The following is a 15,402-nucleotide window of genomic DNA, read 5'->3' as shown; positions in this document are numbered from 1 at the left end:
TCATCCAAAAATTCATGGACAGAAATCATGATTTTGGTGAGTTGAAGGGCAGCTAAGAATAGACGAGAACATGACACTCCCGGGATCGTTAAAATTAAGTAAGCCACAGAGGTTGAAGCTGGGAGAAAAGTCGCAGATTATAGACCTACCTTTACGGTATTAAATAGTGGTTCTTTTCATGATTACTGTCACAGACATAACCGGATACTATGTACGTTTGTGTGCTGTCTTCATTTTTACATCTTTTGACTTAAGTGATCTTAGATGGTTGTAGGGAGGAATAGAGTGCAGGCAGAGGGAAGGGTGATAAAGGATTAGATACATATAAACCCACACATGCATGTGTGTGTGTGTGGATGTATGTGCACATCCGAGAGAGGGAGAGAAAAAATTAGCCAGAAATCAGTAGGTTATTGATCACTAGACAACAAAAACATTTCTCTCTAACATTATTTGTCTGTATGTGTGTGTGTGTGAGTGTGCATGGGCATGTGCTTTAGAACATATTCTTGTATGTGTGAGAAGTCATATCTGAAGAATTGCATACTGTTCTAATAATCCATGTAATTGTCTTCTGTATGCTGCTGTCTTTGGTAGATAAATGAATTTGAATTTTGGGTGTTGCTTTGTCCAGGTGAACGGATTTCTCATCGCGTTCATGACAGTGTCGTTGGTGCATCCTGTGTACCAGTGGATCTGCTGTCGTCGTGCCGAGTCTCAAGTGGTCATTGAGGAATGAGAGGGAATAGGGTTTGTTGGATCATCATCTCGCCATCATTTATATCACCAGGAATTTTGGATGGTGGGGTGAGTGAGGGCAGGGCCTTTTCCTTCACATTTTCTTTCAAACTTTTGTTTTTCTTCTTTTTTTAAAAATTTATTTATTTATTTATTTTTTTGTTTTTGTTTAAACAGTACATAATAAAGGAAGAAGGAATACGAAGCATGATAAAGGTAACAATATTATATGAAAAACTAAGCATAGGTAGATTGTTTAACACTGAAATAAGAAAAAACATTTGCCCAACCTAGTACATTGGGTTTTTTTGGGTTTTTTTTTTTTTTTTTTGCTGCCCCATCATCTGCACCATTTCAGTGGCATTATTCCTACGCTGCTTATTTAGATTCCCCCATACATGGCCACACCCGGGTTCGTCCGTCACAGTTCCAGCGTCAGCAGTCAGCAGGAAACCATCAGTGTTAGGTCGCCAGGAGGCCACACACCAGAGGAGACCCTGCACTGCTGCTGAGTCACTTGGGTGGTGTTCAGTGGTGCCTGTTCTGATTCAACGTACTTAGGACACCACCTACTAAGCCCCCTACTAACGACAATAATGGCTTAGTCGCAGAGCCAGACTGAGTGAATTCCCCTCCCAGATTGGAGACAGCCACCACGTCCCTCAAACAACAGGCCCCCATGAATCTGCCGACCACTGAAGACATTGACAGGACTCGCCCCAAGCACAGAAGTGGAGGGGTATCGAAACTGAGGTCACCATGTGAGCAGGGCATGAAAGGCCACAGACTTTGAGACTGTTTTGTTTCTATTGGTAATGATGAAGGAGGAGGAGGAGGACGATGAAGATGTTGCTGTGGAGGTCCATTTTGGTTTGGGGCTGCCTGACAAGGCTGTACTCTATGCTTCCTGTCATAATGATATCCCGGCGTTAACCAGGCCTGTGAGATACAGACACTTGCAGTTGGAGCCGGCCACGGGCCGAAAAACCCACCTCCGCTGGTATTCGAACCCGCGTCCTCCCAGCCGTTGGGTCGCGACGCTAACCACTTCGCCACGGCGGCTGGTTGTTTTTTTTTAACTTTGATTTTTTTTTTGTGGGCACAGATTTCACGTTTTGAAGTTTGATAAAATTCCATTGACCCCATTTAGTACATGGATTGGAAGATAATATGTAAAGCCAGCCTTACATGAAATGAACAGACATCAGGCAGACTCAGATAGATCTGTTGAAAACAGATTCAGATTGTTTATTACATGTTAGTTACAAGAAAAGTTTAAATGGTAAAGTGACTCTGTGCTCTGTGCAGGAATCAATCATGTCATCTGTGACATTTTAAGTGTTGTCTTTGAAAATGGCAAGGACAGAACTGAAACGAGGGCAGTACAGAATATAGTCCATGTTGTTCAAACATGTCCAGTAAATCTTTATCAGGACAAGTGAGTGAAGTGTATTTTCCCATTCAGTTCTGTTTTTAAGGGTTGCAACTCCGATGTTTGCATGTATCAACATGTAAGACTGTTTTCGGGAGTGTGTATGCTGGGTTTTTTTTATGTTATTATTACCCACTGTACACTGATGTGGATGGAATCTAAAATATATACTGTATATACATAGTGTTTATTTGATCTTCTGCAAGTGTATACACATCAGGGCATCAGCAGGCTGGCACATGTGCTTACCTGAGAGATAAGAAAAGCCTTCTCTTCTGTAGATTTGTCTTTTAACAACAGATGGATTTTAGATAATGATGGGCTTGCAGAATTGGATTTGGAGCACTTCAGTACAAAGATTGTAATATTTGATACATATTTTTATATTTGGAAAATTTTCTGTGATCATTGAATATTGCACATTCTAACATTTCTTGAGGGTTTGATATTTTATTGTTGCTTAATCTGTTGATTTTTATTTCTTTAGTTAAAGGCAGTTAAACAAGTTCTTGATAATGGAGGCATTATACGATCAGTTACTTAGTACTTTTTTGTTTTTAATTTACATACAATTATCACTCTAAAAATGATAAATATGCTGTTGGTGAAAACGAATGGAGAGAGAGAGTGTGTGTGTGTGTGATTCCCTATCTTGTCCATGAAGGTGTCTGTCTTTGTGTCCCAGTGAACAACAAGAGCACAAATGACTTATTTGGGTGTGTTTGCAGGTCCAAACATATCTATATACCTCAGTTACCTTCAGTAGTCATTGGCTGTCAGAATTCAGTTAGGTTTGGCTTCAGTTTTGATGATTGATTATTTTTATCTTCTCTACTTACTAGTCATACTAGTGGAATATATTTGGTTCCTGCAGCTGACGTTACTGGTACTTGGTAGTTGAATATGAAACTCCAGTCTGGTCAGTTGTTTGTGCAAATGTTGTAAGGAAGTGCTTTAATCAGGTTATCTTTATGACATACATGAATGTTTTTTATTTGGTGTTACTGCATGTGATGAATGTTTAAAGCATTGTTTGTCCTGGCATTTTTCCAGTTTCATTGGAACATTTGCACAGAGAATAATGATACATTTATTACCCTGCTCTGTCAGCTTAAGCACCACAATGTCATTTTCTCTGTGCACCTGATTCTGTCAGAGGCTATCAGGTGACGGGTGAGCTGAGTTTTAATTTAGATTGTTATCATCATCATTCAGTAGTCAAGTGATGGGTGAGTTGAGCTTTAATTTTGATTGTTAACATCATTATCATTTTCTGTACTAAATAGTTACAACTGATACATGTGATATAACCTGTTAAAGATGCTAGAAGCAATGCCCTGCGTCAGGTGTGGTGACCAGTGCCTTTGATTTAAGACTTTGTTTCAGTTTCTGTTTGAAGAAGGCGTCAAAGTGTGCAGAGATTGTGTTTCAGTTTCAAGTAGGCGTCAAAGTGTGCGAAGATTAGACTGTTTCAGTGTCAGTTCAAGGAGGCAGAGTGGTCTATAATAGTATATACCTTGAGGCTACACCTTACTGCTTTAAAAGATTATATGTAAATATATAGATCTCTCTCTCTCTCTGCCTTTCTACACATCTCTCTCTCTCTCTCTCTCTATATATATATATATATATAGAGAGAGAGAGAGAGAGAGAGAGAGTGAACACTGAAAGGTTTAATGTCATTAGCTATACAGCTCTAGTTTCTGTTTCTGTTTACAGAGTTGAAAGCCTTTCTAAAATCAACAAAAGCTACGTACAATTTTGATTTTTTCAGTAAATATGTTCGTACTAAAGAATAAAGTGAAAAAATATGATCTATGGTGCTATATCCTGATCTAAATCCAGCTTGTTCTTTGATAATTTTTTCTTCCTGTTCTGCCCATTTTGTTGACCATTTGTTCAAAATATTAGTATAGATTTTACTAACAATACTAGTAAGAGCAACTCCACAACAGTTATCTGGATTGTTTGGATCTCCCTTTTTATAGATCGGTACAATAATTGATTTAGCCCAGTCCGCAGGGAAGATTCCATCACTAAATAGTTTATTAAACAGTACAACAAGAAAATCCACAACAGATGTATTTGCATTTTTAGCATCTCACTCAAAATCTTGTCTGGGCCTGAACTTTTACCTGTTTTTAACTTCTTAATGCTGTCAATTACTTCCTGTCTGGTATCATTGAACAAAGGTTCATTGAAATCCCCAGCATCATCAACCACAATATCATTCTCATGGTTAACATTATCAAATGTTTAAAAGACAGCAGCAAAGTGATCATACCATTGTTTAGAGCTAATGTTATTGTAGATAAATGTCTTCCTGTTTACTGATCATACTGTTGACCAAACTAAATTTGAATTTTTGAACGAATCTTTTAAGTTTTGTAACTCAGTTCTTCAAACTCTCTTTTCTTTTTTCTTTATAAGCAAACATATTCTTTTCTTTCTTTTACATAACTCTCCTTGCGATCTTTTTTATTTGTTTCATTTTTACACCACTGGAAACTCCTAAGTTTTACATTCTTCATCAAACCATTGATTACATTCTTTCCTTCCTTTTCCAACTGTTTGGATCATACATTCAGCCACTCCATACAACGCACATGAAAAACACTCAACACAGTCATCAGTATTAACAGTTAATAGATCGTAAGCATTCTCTAAACATTCCTGAAAAATAACAACTGTCAAGTTCACCCTTGTATAACTGGGCATTCTCCTCCAACCATACAACCCGCTCTTCTCCTCTTTGAAATAATGTTGATTCTTCTTTTGAACAAAGTACATTTTGCCATTTCAGTTCAACCGGCAAATGCCAAGAAAATAAATGTTCACCAATATGTAAGTTACAAGCATGTAATATGGAATCTGAAACAAGAAAATAATCCACTACACTACATCCTTGGAGAGAAACAAAAGTAAAATTTCCATCGCGATCACCATCACAAAACCTACTTACATACTGTTCTAAGCCATTCTTTACTAATATTAGAATGCCTCCTGAATTCCTTCCTTGGTGTGACAACTTTTTTGCAGGAGCAAAGAATTTTAAAGAATCTGGAAAAATGTTACTATAATCAAAATATGGGTCAAAAAAAGTTTGTTAAACACACAAAATGAAATGTATTGACATAGCTTATAAAGATAAAATCGTTCAATTTAGAATAAAGGTTTTCCACATTATAGTTCAGAAATTTCCACTCTTTTGGATGGTCAGGCCTGTCCTATTTATTCCTGGCCCTCAAGTTTCTGTCACTACCACTGCCAGGTGTGGTGTTCCCCCAGTGAGCGTGAAGCTCAGTCTGTCTGTCTGTGCCTCTCCACCCTCTCTCTCTCTCTCTCTATATATATATATATAGAGAGAGAGAGAATGGAGGAACAGTATAACCAACATGAGCATTAATAAGGTAATTAAAACCACCACGCAGCCCCAAGGGCAAATTGAGTTTAAAGGTTAAACGGTAAACCAAAACGGAGACATATGGGTGTTGATTTATTATTCATTATATATATATATATATAAAAGAGAGAAATAGATCATTAGATGAAAATTAGAATAAATAGAATGAAGACAAAATAAATAAATGAAACCTATTTTCAAGGTACTTAAAAATATTCAAATGACCTGCACACACGCACATCAAGTTTGTCACACACTTGAGACAGATATTTACTCTTCTTCCCCCTCCTCCTCCCCACTGCCTATCTGTCCCTTCTCCTCCGTTGACACACTGACATGATGACTTTGTGAAACTGGATAAGTCGTCCATTCTCAGTGTATCTTACGTGAGAGCTGTGACTAATTTTTAGCACAATAGGCATTGCTGGTTTGGGTATAGTAGTGAAGGTGGGTAGATGAGAGGCGAGTGAGGGATGCGGGGGCAAGGTTATCTAGTTTGAAGAGCTTTAACTCCTTGACTGCTGCTGAGTATGACAGTTTACAGGTCAGGATGTCAGTCACCATTCTTTATCTGGATTTCTTCCTTTTGGGATGGCATTACTTTTGGTCAGCAAAAACTATGCCATTGATTGGTACACAAACAGCAGTTCTGCGCTTCAGATTCACGCCACACTGATCTCATGTCACCAGGGTTCAGAAGTCTGAGGGTTAAGTTTATAGCCTCCCCTACAGTCCTCCAGGTCAGCAGCACTCCACCCCTCCTCCTCCTTTTCCTGCTCACACCCTGTACCGGCTCTTCATTCGCCTCTTGAGATAAATTATGTGCCTTTCTGTCAGTGTGTCCCCATCGATCTCTTGCTTGGCTTTGACTTTTGCAGAGTGGGATCTAGTGTAGGGGTTAAACATATTGGAATAAACTGTGTGGTAAAAGTATGCTGTCACATGAATGTAAGCTTTTGGAAATATGAGTATACATTTTATGGTGAGAGTATAGTTTGAACCAGTCTGTTTTCTTGTAGCTGTCAGCATGACAGTGCAAAATGTAGGGTGTAGCTGGTCCCTTAGCGGGTGGAATCTCTCCACATCTATCCCTGTTTTGTGTGCTTTGTTCAGTTTCATTTCCTTTTGCCATGCTATCTCTTGAAAAAAAATTTTTTTTTTTTTTTACTAAAAAAGAGAAATGAAATAGAATTTAAGAAAGCATTTATCTCTGTAAACGCGCACAACATTTTGTTATATTTTCCCCTTTTTGAAGATCCACCATATCCTTGTGCCATGCTATCTCTTTTGAAAAAAAAAACTTTTAAAAAATCATTAAGAATGAAAATGAAATTTAAGAAAACATTATTGCTGTACACATGCACAACATTTTTGTTATCTTTCCCCCTTTTTGAAGATCTGACGCATCCCTCCCATCTCCCCCCCCCCCCCCTGCCCCCTCTGGCCCCCCTTGTACCTTCTTATTTCCCACCCACTCATCGAGTTCACATTCAGTAATTTGTTAGTGTACCCATGGTTGAAGGTTGAGGTTGATGACCAAAGAAGGGCATGTAAGTTTTGTTATGTTTAGCCCCTTTAGAATAGAACTGAATAGAGTATGTCTTTATTGCCAAGTGTACCAGGGTCACAAGGAATATTGGGGGGGATAGTACATAAAAAAAAATACTGACATCAATCGAAGATCATGCACAAACACAAATACAGTAGAATTTAGGATATAAACATGTGCATATCAATACAAGAACTTGTGCACACTCACACACACACACACACACACACACACACACACGTTTGAACAGAAGTTGCATATTACATATGGATGGGACTGATGACTATGTCTTCACTTCAGGTAAATGGTTGTTGATTGCACAATTCTATTTAATCATACTGGATTTGTTTGAGAGACAGGGCATTGACTGCTTTGGGGAAAAAGTTGTTGGCGAAGTGATTGGTTTTCGTCCTTATACTTCTATACCGTTGACCAGAGGGGAGCATCTCGAAAATCCCAAAAGCTGGACATGATTCGTTCTGGCTAATTGATTTTACTTTTTTGAATAGCCACTAAAATGTCTAGAGAAGGTAGATCAGCCCAGGTAATCTTGGTGGCAAAAAATAACCTTGGATGGAAATTTCCATCCATGTCATTGTAGGAATGTTCCTATTGCAGAATCATCAAATTAATTTGAAATTGTCATAATTGGATATTGTGTTAATTTTCTTTGCAGAGAAGTATAGGTTATGTGTACTTTACATAGTTTGCATGCTAATGTTTTTTTTCCCCCTTCATTACCAAAACATCTCTTGGCAAACAGTTGTCACTGTACATAAAATAGCAACACAAGGTGCCATTATCCACCAGTGCTGTATATTTTGATGGTATTCAGTGTTGGGTTGAAATGCTTGGCAATTAAAACATACTTTTTTGTTATATGTTGAAAAGGAACAAAAATGAACACAAAACAAAACAAAACAAATCCATTATGCATGTTATCTGTTTGTTCTTAAAAAAACAACAGCATGATTCTCTGTACTTTAGTACATAATAATCATTGAGAATTCTGTTTGTTATGTATTTCTTGCACTGTTGCAATGTGCATGTGCTGAAAGAAACCCTTGTTGATAATTTCATATTCGACAGAAACACATGCACATTTTCACTGAACCCACTCTTAGTATTGCTCCAGAAAATGCCCATTTCAAATGAAGGATGCACATTATTTCAAAATGTGTGTTGTTAGCATGATTGTATGAAACTACAAATGTAGATGGAAGAGTGCAGTCTTTCCATAGCCTGTTGTATTATTATGTGCTTCATTGGTATAAGTGAGAAGTGGGAACTCCAACACCCCATCTGTTAGGCTGCATGTACATGTAGGCATGATTGTGTGTGTGTGTGTGTGTGTGAAGAGGCAGCAGCTTTTTCATAACTACTGTGGGTCAGCGCTTTTTAAATTTCATTTTTTTCTCTCAAAACTTTTAAGAAGTAACAATGGGTGGAAAACTTAATAACTTTAGTGAGATTATGGTACATTTTGAATCTCTTGTTTATATCTTGAATGCAGTGATATTTTTTTATTTAAAGTTTTTGTTTTATCAATGTACATTGAATTTAAAAAAACTGAATTAGTTTGTGTCTGTATTTTGTTTCTGTTTTTGGTGAATTACAAAAAAAAAGTGTCAGACAGTTTATAGATGCGGAAAAAAACGGAAGATCCAGTGATGAGATTCACATTTTTTGGTGTTGAAAAACGATTGTTATGTTTCATGTTGAGTGGTATTTGCCTAGGATTTTACAATATACATGCATATATGATAATGTTTTCTGATTTTTTACAATATATATGTATATATCATATTTTCTGATTTTTGTGATTAACCAGAAATATGTCCTTTTTGCTCCATCTTTTCATTTTTCCATTTATGTGCTTTTTTGATAGATTAAGAAATACAGTGAACATCTGTTTTTATTCATGATTTGAACATATTTTAGCCTTGAATTTTTTTAATGTCTTATGCTTTGATATTTTCTGCAAAGTTCCATGATAGATTAGGTTTGTGTGAGTGATCTTGTTTGGCATTTGCTTATTTCTCCCTTTTAATTGATTTTGTTATTTTTTCTGCCAAGCTAACTGCAAAGGCATGTTGCTTTTCTGAAAAAAAAGTTTCTTGTTTTTGTTTGCATGTTTCAGCTGGTTATTTATCCTTAATGTAATATATGGTAACCAACATTTTTGTATATAGAGTGAAGTGGAAATACCGAGTATTTTGTTACTCTACTTAAGTTTCTGATGCCTGCAGATAGCCTGTGTGTGTATTTTTAATGGTAGCTTCTTGTTTTTTGTCTGTTTTTTTTTTTAGATCTTGTTTTTTGTTGCTTTTTTTCATATCAATGAAAAAAGGGCATTGTGTTACTCTGGAGGCCATAGAATCACAAAGCTCGAGTCAACTTAATTGCCTATTGAGAGAATTTCGAAAGAGAAGGGTGTGTGTGTGTGTGTGTGTGTGTGTGTGTGTGTTTTCATATTTCATATATACTCTGAATCATTTCTCAATCTTATATCTTTTAACGAACAAAAAGTTATGTTAGAAGAGTAAATTGCATGTCCTGTATAAATTCTCTGCTGCTAGTACTCAGGCTTGTATTGTTTAACTCTTTCACCTCCAAAGGTGACTTCAGTTGACTAGACAGTTCACCACCTTAAGTGACTTGAGTCAACAGCAAGGGTTAATGTTAAAATACATTATTCACATTGTAACAAAGCTTAACAGCTGCAGCCAACTTTCCCACACAAAATGAAATTGACCAACCTCTCCCCTTTGAATGAGGTTGAAGAGAACAAGTCCAGTGTAGTGTTCTGACATGAAGTTAATTTTGTGATTGAAAGGATGGAGTGGAAAATATTCATTGCTGGGGAGTGTTTTTCACACAGAAACTTGGCAGTGAAAGAGTAAGGAGGAAAGAAAAGGGGGGAAGGTATGAGGAACATTTTATGTCATTAAAAAGAAAAAAATTCTTGGGATATGACGTTAATCTGGTAAATTAAGTAAAGCATTTGCTTTCATGACACTGCTTGCAGTTCCTCATTTTGCAAAGTTAGATCAACCATATGTCACTGTGTACATTTGGCAGCTGCAAATGAATTTTTAAACTGGAAGATGAAATTGAAAAATAGTTTTCTTTTACTTACAGGCATGTCATATATTTCTGGGTGAGTGGTTTTATTCAAATCTGTTGACGATACATAAAACCGAACAAGACTTACGGACAAAAGTCTGAGCCAGCTACAATACAAGACATAATAGGGTATTAACATGTGCGCTTGTTTTCTGATACAGTACCATATTTCATATAAGAGGTCATTTATCTTCACCAATATTTTCTTTGCCAAATATGGCAGTGCTTCAAGTCTGTGGATCCAATAATAAATGCTGTTACCCTTTATCCTATCTCATCCTTGTGTACATTGTGAAATGTGTTTGAGTCTGGATTTCTCTTTATATATAAATGCTCACAATGACATATTGTATAGATTTTTCCCTTATTTTCTTCCCTTTTCTCCTATCATCTTTTCTTGTATGTGTGTTTGGTTTTATGAAAATTGTAAAAAGAAATATAGATAGTAGACATTTAGACTTTAGATACATATTGACCTGTCCTCTGTGTGTGGCACCTTTCTTGCCTTTGACCCCACCTCAGAGACTTCGGGAAGTGGACAAACTCTTGAAGTGGAAAGCTGTTGAAAGTGTGACAAGATTCTTTTTGACTGATTATATTATCTTTCACATCACATGTAACCTTCAGTGTGATCTGCCTCAGGTCACTTCAGGAAGAATGCATTCACTTGAAGTACCCAATTAAATTGAAAGGAATATAGTTCAGTCATCAGATTTAGTTTTTCTTGCATCTTACTATTTGATGGTGATAACACTTGGTTTGGTATTTTGTAATGTAAAGATGGCCTTACAGCTGATATTGATTCCAGCCACCAGTAAATTGAATGTCTAAAAGGCAGTAGAATGCTGTGAATTATTAGACAATAACAGCTGGTCTTCTCCCTGTTATAAACATGTACTATTTGGAACATCTTCGTACACGAACCCTGGAGTTGAGATGATATGCTGACTCTTCGTTCCTATTGATGAATCCACAGTCAGAAAAAAAAAAGAACTGGTTTGTCCATATCTGTTGTGTGACAGCCGCCCTGTGAGAAACGTTTCATGGGTAGGACAGCTTCTTTCTTTTTCAGTGTGTATGACGCTTCGTGTGGTTTTGCCTGTAGATGTGCTGCACCTCAGTGCAACAACTTGTTCTGGTTCTCCTGAGAGACCGCATAGACTTTCCTCTGATTGTGTTCGATGAACTGAAGAGGCACGTTGACTTCTTTGAAACCTCCAAACGGCAGAACAGTGTTAACGGGGTTTCCCAAAGCTCAGTGGATATGGTCACTGATACTGACAAAAGTAAGCTGAGTCTTGAGATCATGGTAGGCTTCCTTCACGCTTTACAGACCAGCCTAACTGCCATTCTCACATTTCCTTTTCTGCACACTTTGTCAGCGTCACTAGCTCATGGCCTGAGGACATGGTGGAACTCTTTTGTTGTGGATGGATCAGAATGTCAAGTTTACTTTGAATTTTCCTTGCATCCAGCGTCGACCTTCGTTTCATACATTAAGCAAGGGCCCTTAAGTCTTATGGAAGGGTTAGAACTGTTAGATAAGTTTACAGAGGCGGTGGGTTGGTGCAGTTGATAATTTGAGTGAGAGGGAGGGAGGAATATGTTGAATGCTGCAGTCTTAATTTCAAAAAGTGACAGTCGTGAACCAGCTTTTCTGTAAACGCCGATCAGACCATGCTGTTTTACATTATGGAAATGACATCAATGTTAAAAAATAAATGAAAATTAAATTAACATAAGGTGGCATTGCTGGCACTGAATGTAACCTGAGGTAATGTAACACAACATAACGGGAAATATTCATTGATGTACGTATTGTGTTTTGCTACACTGCATGCCTTCTCGTAACCACAGTGACGTGGATTTGCATAGCACTATATTGCTGACAGTCACGAACTGTTGTTGATTCTTCCAAGATGTGTGAATGAGTCCACTTTTTTCCAGCGCCTTACCTTTGTGACTGACTCAGCACTGGTTCAGTGGTTGCATTTCATAACCAAACTGAAATTTGGACTTGCACACAGTACAACTGACCCGTGCTAAAGCAGGTTTGTTTCTGTGTTTGGATTTACCAGTTGAAGTGTGGTTTTCTTTGGACATACAGTGAATAAATGATGCATGACAGATCGACTTTCCAGTTCTATCAAGGCAACTCCCCCTCGCCTTCCCTCCCCCCCCCCCCCCAACGTCCCCCCTCACCCCACACAGTGGGGATGCCGGGGGTTTTTTCAGTATGAATTGTATCCCACCTACTGGAAATTTTGTGCTAGAAATTTCCTCTTTTCTGTTGATCTCTTTATCTCTTTTTTTTTTTTTTTTCTTCCTTCACTGTTTGTTTTTTCTGCCTTCCCAGTCCATTCCCCTTTCTTTTTTCGAGCAAGGCTTGACACTTTTTTGTCTTCTCTTTTCCGCAGTATATGATGTCCTAACTGTGGTGAACGTTGTGCTATGGTGATAAGGTAGTGAGATTATAAACACTGGGATGGACACAAGCTGTTCATTCTGCAGTCTTATTTGACTGTGTGGCCTTTTTAATGTATTTTTTGTTTGGCTTTGTAGTATTGTTGTTGTTGTTTCATTTTTTACAATTTTTTTGTAATCTGAGGATGATGAATTAAGCGGAAGGACTGATGTCCTTAGCACGGCTTATTCTTATTTGCCAAAATGAGCTAAATGGTTAGGATAATGTCATGAACCGTGTTTGGGGGTTTGTCTTGAGTGATTTTTCTGCAGTTTTTGTTGCTGTTGTTGTAGATATGACAGTTTTGTGTTGACGCGGTTGATCATTGTATAGTTTGATAGTCCTGATATGGCCCTATGCTGTCGGCTGGACTATAAACAACAGTAAACAGCTCCACCCCCCACCCTCCATCCCCCACCCCTTTATTTTATTTTATTTTTTGGTAGCTCTCGGATTTTGTTTAGTATTCGCTGTCATTGTGGAGAGATACTTATGTCCTCATTCAAATTTTATATACTGATTACAAATAACTATTGATTCACACACCATCCGGTCAAATCCTTCATACATGAAATTGCAGTAATAGTGTAATTCCAAACTCTTATCCTAATCCCGGGATAGTCCACTCTCTTACCTGGCCAGGTTTTCACTCACACATTCACACCACAGAATCAGGATGTCTGGCAGTGCCCTTTCCACTTAGGTGTAGAATCTCATGCCCAGTCAGTCTTCTGGATCTTCTGTCTTCAGGTGCCCATAGGAAGGATAGTCTGTGGACGTTCTTGAGGGAAATGTCTGCTCTTCGGTTTTCTTCTCTTCTAGTTCTATGCTGCTTCTCACTTTGTCTCTCTCTCGTTCCTCCTGACACTTCACGCCACAACCTCTCTCTTCCCCCACCTTTGGTCTCACCAGTCTCTCTCACAAGCCTCTCGTACTGCAAGTCTTAACCAGCAGTTCCCACACGCATCAGGGTGGCAGTGTGTACAATTGTATATCACATGACCACACATGATACATTTCCATTTTTCACATAAAAAACACAAAACTGTTGCTCATCAATTCACTATAATCTTTTTACGCATTTATACCTGCTTCCGCCTAACAGCATCATCAGTTCTTAATATTTAGAATGATAATACTAGGGTTCTGATTCTGTTGGTTAAAAATGTATACCCTTTCTTTATTAACCTGAGGGAGAACTTCAACACTGCACCTCGCAATCTTCAGCTTCCTATTTGTCGTCCAACCACCTGAACTCATCAGATCTCCACCCTGGTGCCTGAAAGCCTATTCCTTTCTCACACGTTCAGACTTCTCTCTGCTGCCTGAGGCGTTACCTAGGAGATGGGCCGTAGAGCCTCCCCTGCCTCTTGGCAGGTTCAAATCCTCGGTGAAGTGTGGACACATTTCTGGTGTCTATTCACCATAGTCTAGGCTGCTTCTCACAAGGTTCGAACCTGACCAAAAGCATGTTTAACAGTTCACTGCTACCTTGACATATTTGTCTGATTCTTGATATACGTGAATGGGCAGGTAAAATATTACCCTTATGAATTATTGATAGGGTGATATTATTTTGTATGGTTGCTGTATTATACACTCATACACACACACACACACACACACACACACACACACACACACACCTACCTCTCCCCCCCCTCCCTCCCTTCCTTCCCTCCCTCCCTCCCTCCCTTCCTCCTCCTCCTCCTTCGCTTTCTCGCCTCTCCTCACCTACTCGTGTGGCCCTGCCTGGGACATAGCCCACCCAACAAACACTCTCCAGCCATCCTGATCCTACTTGTGAACAATTGGCCACAATAGTATTTTGATATTGGCATTTTCATAGCAACTATTTATTTGAAAATTTAATCTTTGAAGCATTAGTATATTTTTGTTGGTTTGTTTTGGTGAACAGGTGTAAACATTTTGTATGTGACATTTAGAAAGTTCTCAGTCGAAGTTTTGCTGTGGCATTATCGCAGTAAAAGCTAATCTGGCTTCTCTAAGTCCACATCCCCAGCTTGTCTGGCGATTTTCTTCAGAATTACAGGATGCTTCTGGTGAGGTGTTAACGGTGCTCTTAACAAACACACAGTCATTTTCAGCATGTTTATCACTTTTATAGACATACGATTTTGAGTGAAAGATAATGACCAGTTTTTTCTTAATCCAGGCTAATGAAAGGAAATGCTGTAGTCTGTTGTTGAAAGTCCCCTTGAAAAATACTCACTTTCAATATTTTCAGCTTTTTTTTTTCTCTCAAACAACTGACTTTGACAAATATTACGTTTCTCTTAATTCAGGGTACGGATTGTCTGCCTAGGATAAACTATTTACCTTTAGAAAGTTTCACCTGAGGTTCTGATTTTTGTTTTTGTCGCTGAATTAGGGCACAGTGAAGAATGAGCTGTGAATTCTTACGTTTTGAATGCTGTTCTAACATTTTCTTTTATATGATATAAAACTCTTTGTTAACAACTAGGAATTTGCCAAAGCCTGTTCTGATGTTCAGCATAGTGCGGAAAGTGATGTCTAGGCATTTTTTCAAGATAATTTCTCTGAAACATAAATCGGACTAAAAAAAACAAACAAACAACAACAACAACAACAACAAAAAAAACAAAACAACTGAAAGAAACGGATCAAATCATCATTTTTACTGAACTGATATTCTTCTGGATGTGGAT

General features: G+C 38.0%; 1 protein-coding gene across 1 annotated transcript in view; it reads left to right on the top strand.

Annotated features, from left to right (window-relative positions):
• LOC143284623 (equilibrative nucleobase transporter 1-like) overlaps positions 1 to 15,402 on the top strand; it is a 36,690-nt gene that overhangs the window by 21,004 nt on the left and 284 nt on the right. Inside the window, exon 12 of the mRNA XM_076591484.1 lies at positions 635 to 807. Coding sequence (XP_076447599.1) covers positions 635 to 739 — 105 coding nt within the window. The 3' untranslated portion in view covers positions 740 to 807. The remainder of the gene's footprint in view (positions 1 to 634; positions 808 to 15,402) is intronic.

The sequence above is a fragment of the Babylonia areolata genome, chromosome 1, assembly GCF_041734735.1.
Source record: "Babylonia areolata isolate BAREFJ2019XMU chromosome 1, ASM4173473v1, whole genome shotgun sequence".
NCBI lineage: Eukaryota > Metazoa > Mollusca > Gastropoda > Neogastropoda > Buccinidae > Babylonia > Babylonia areolata.
Note: the sequence above shows the minus strand (reverse complement) of the source record. Positions and strands in the feature narration are given on the sequence as shown.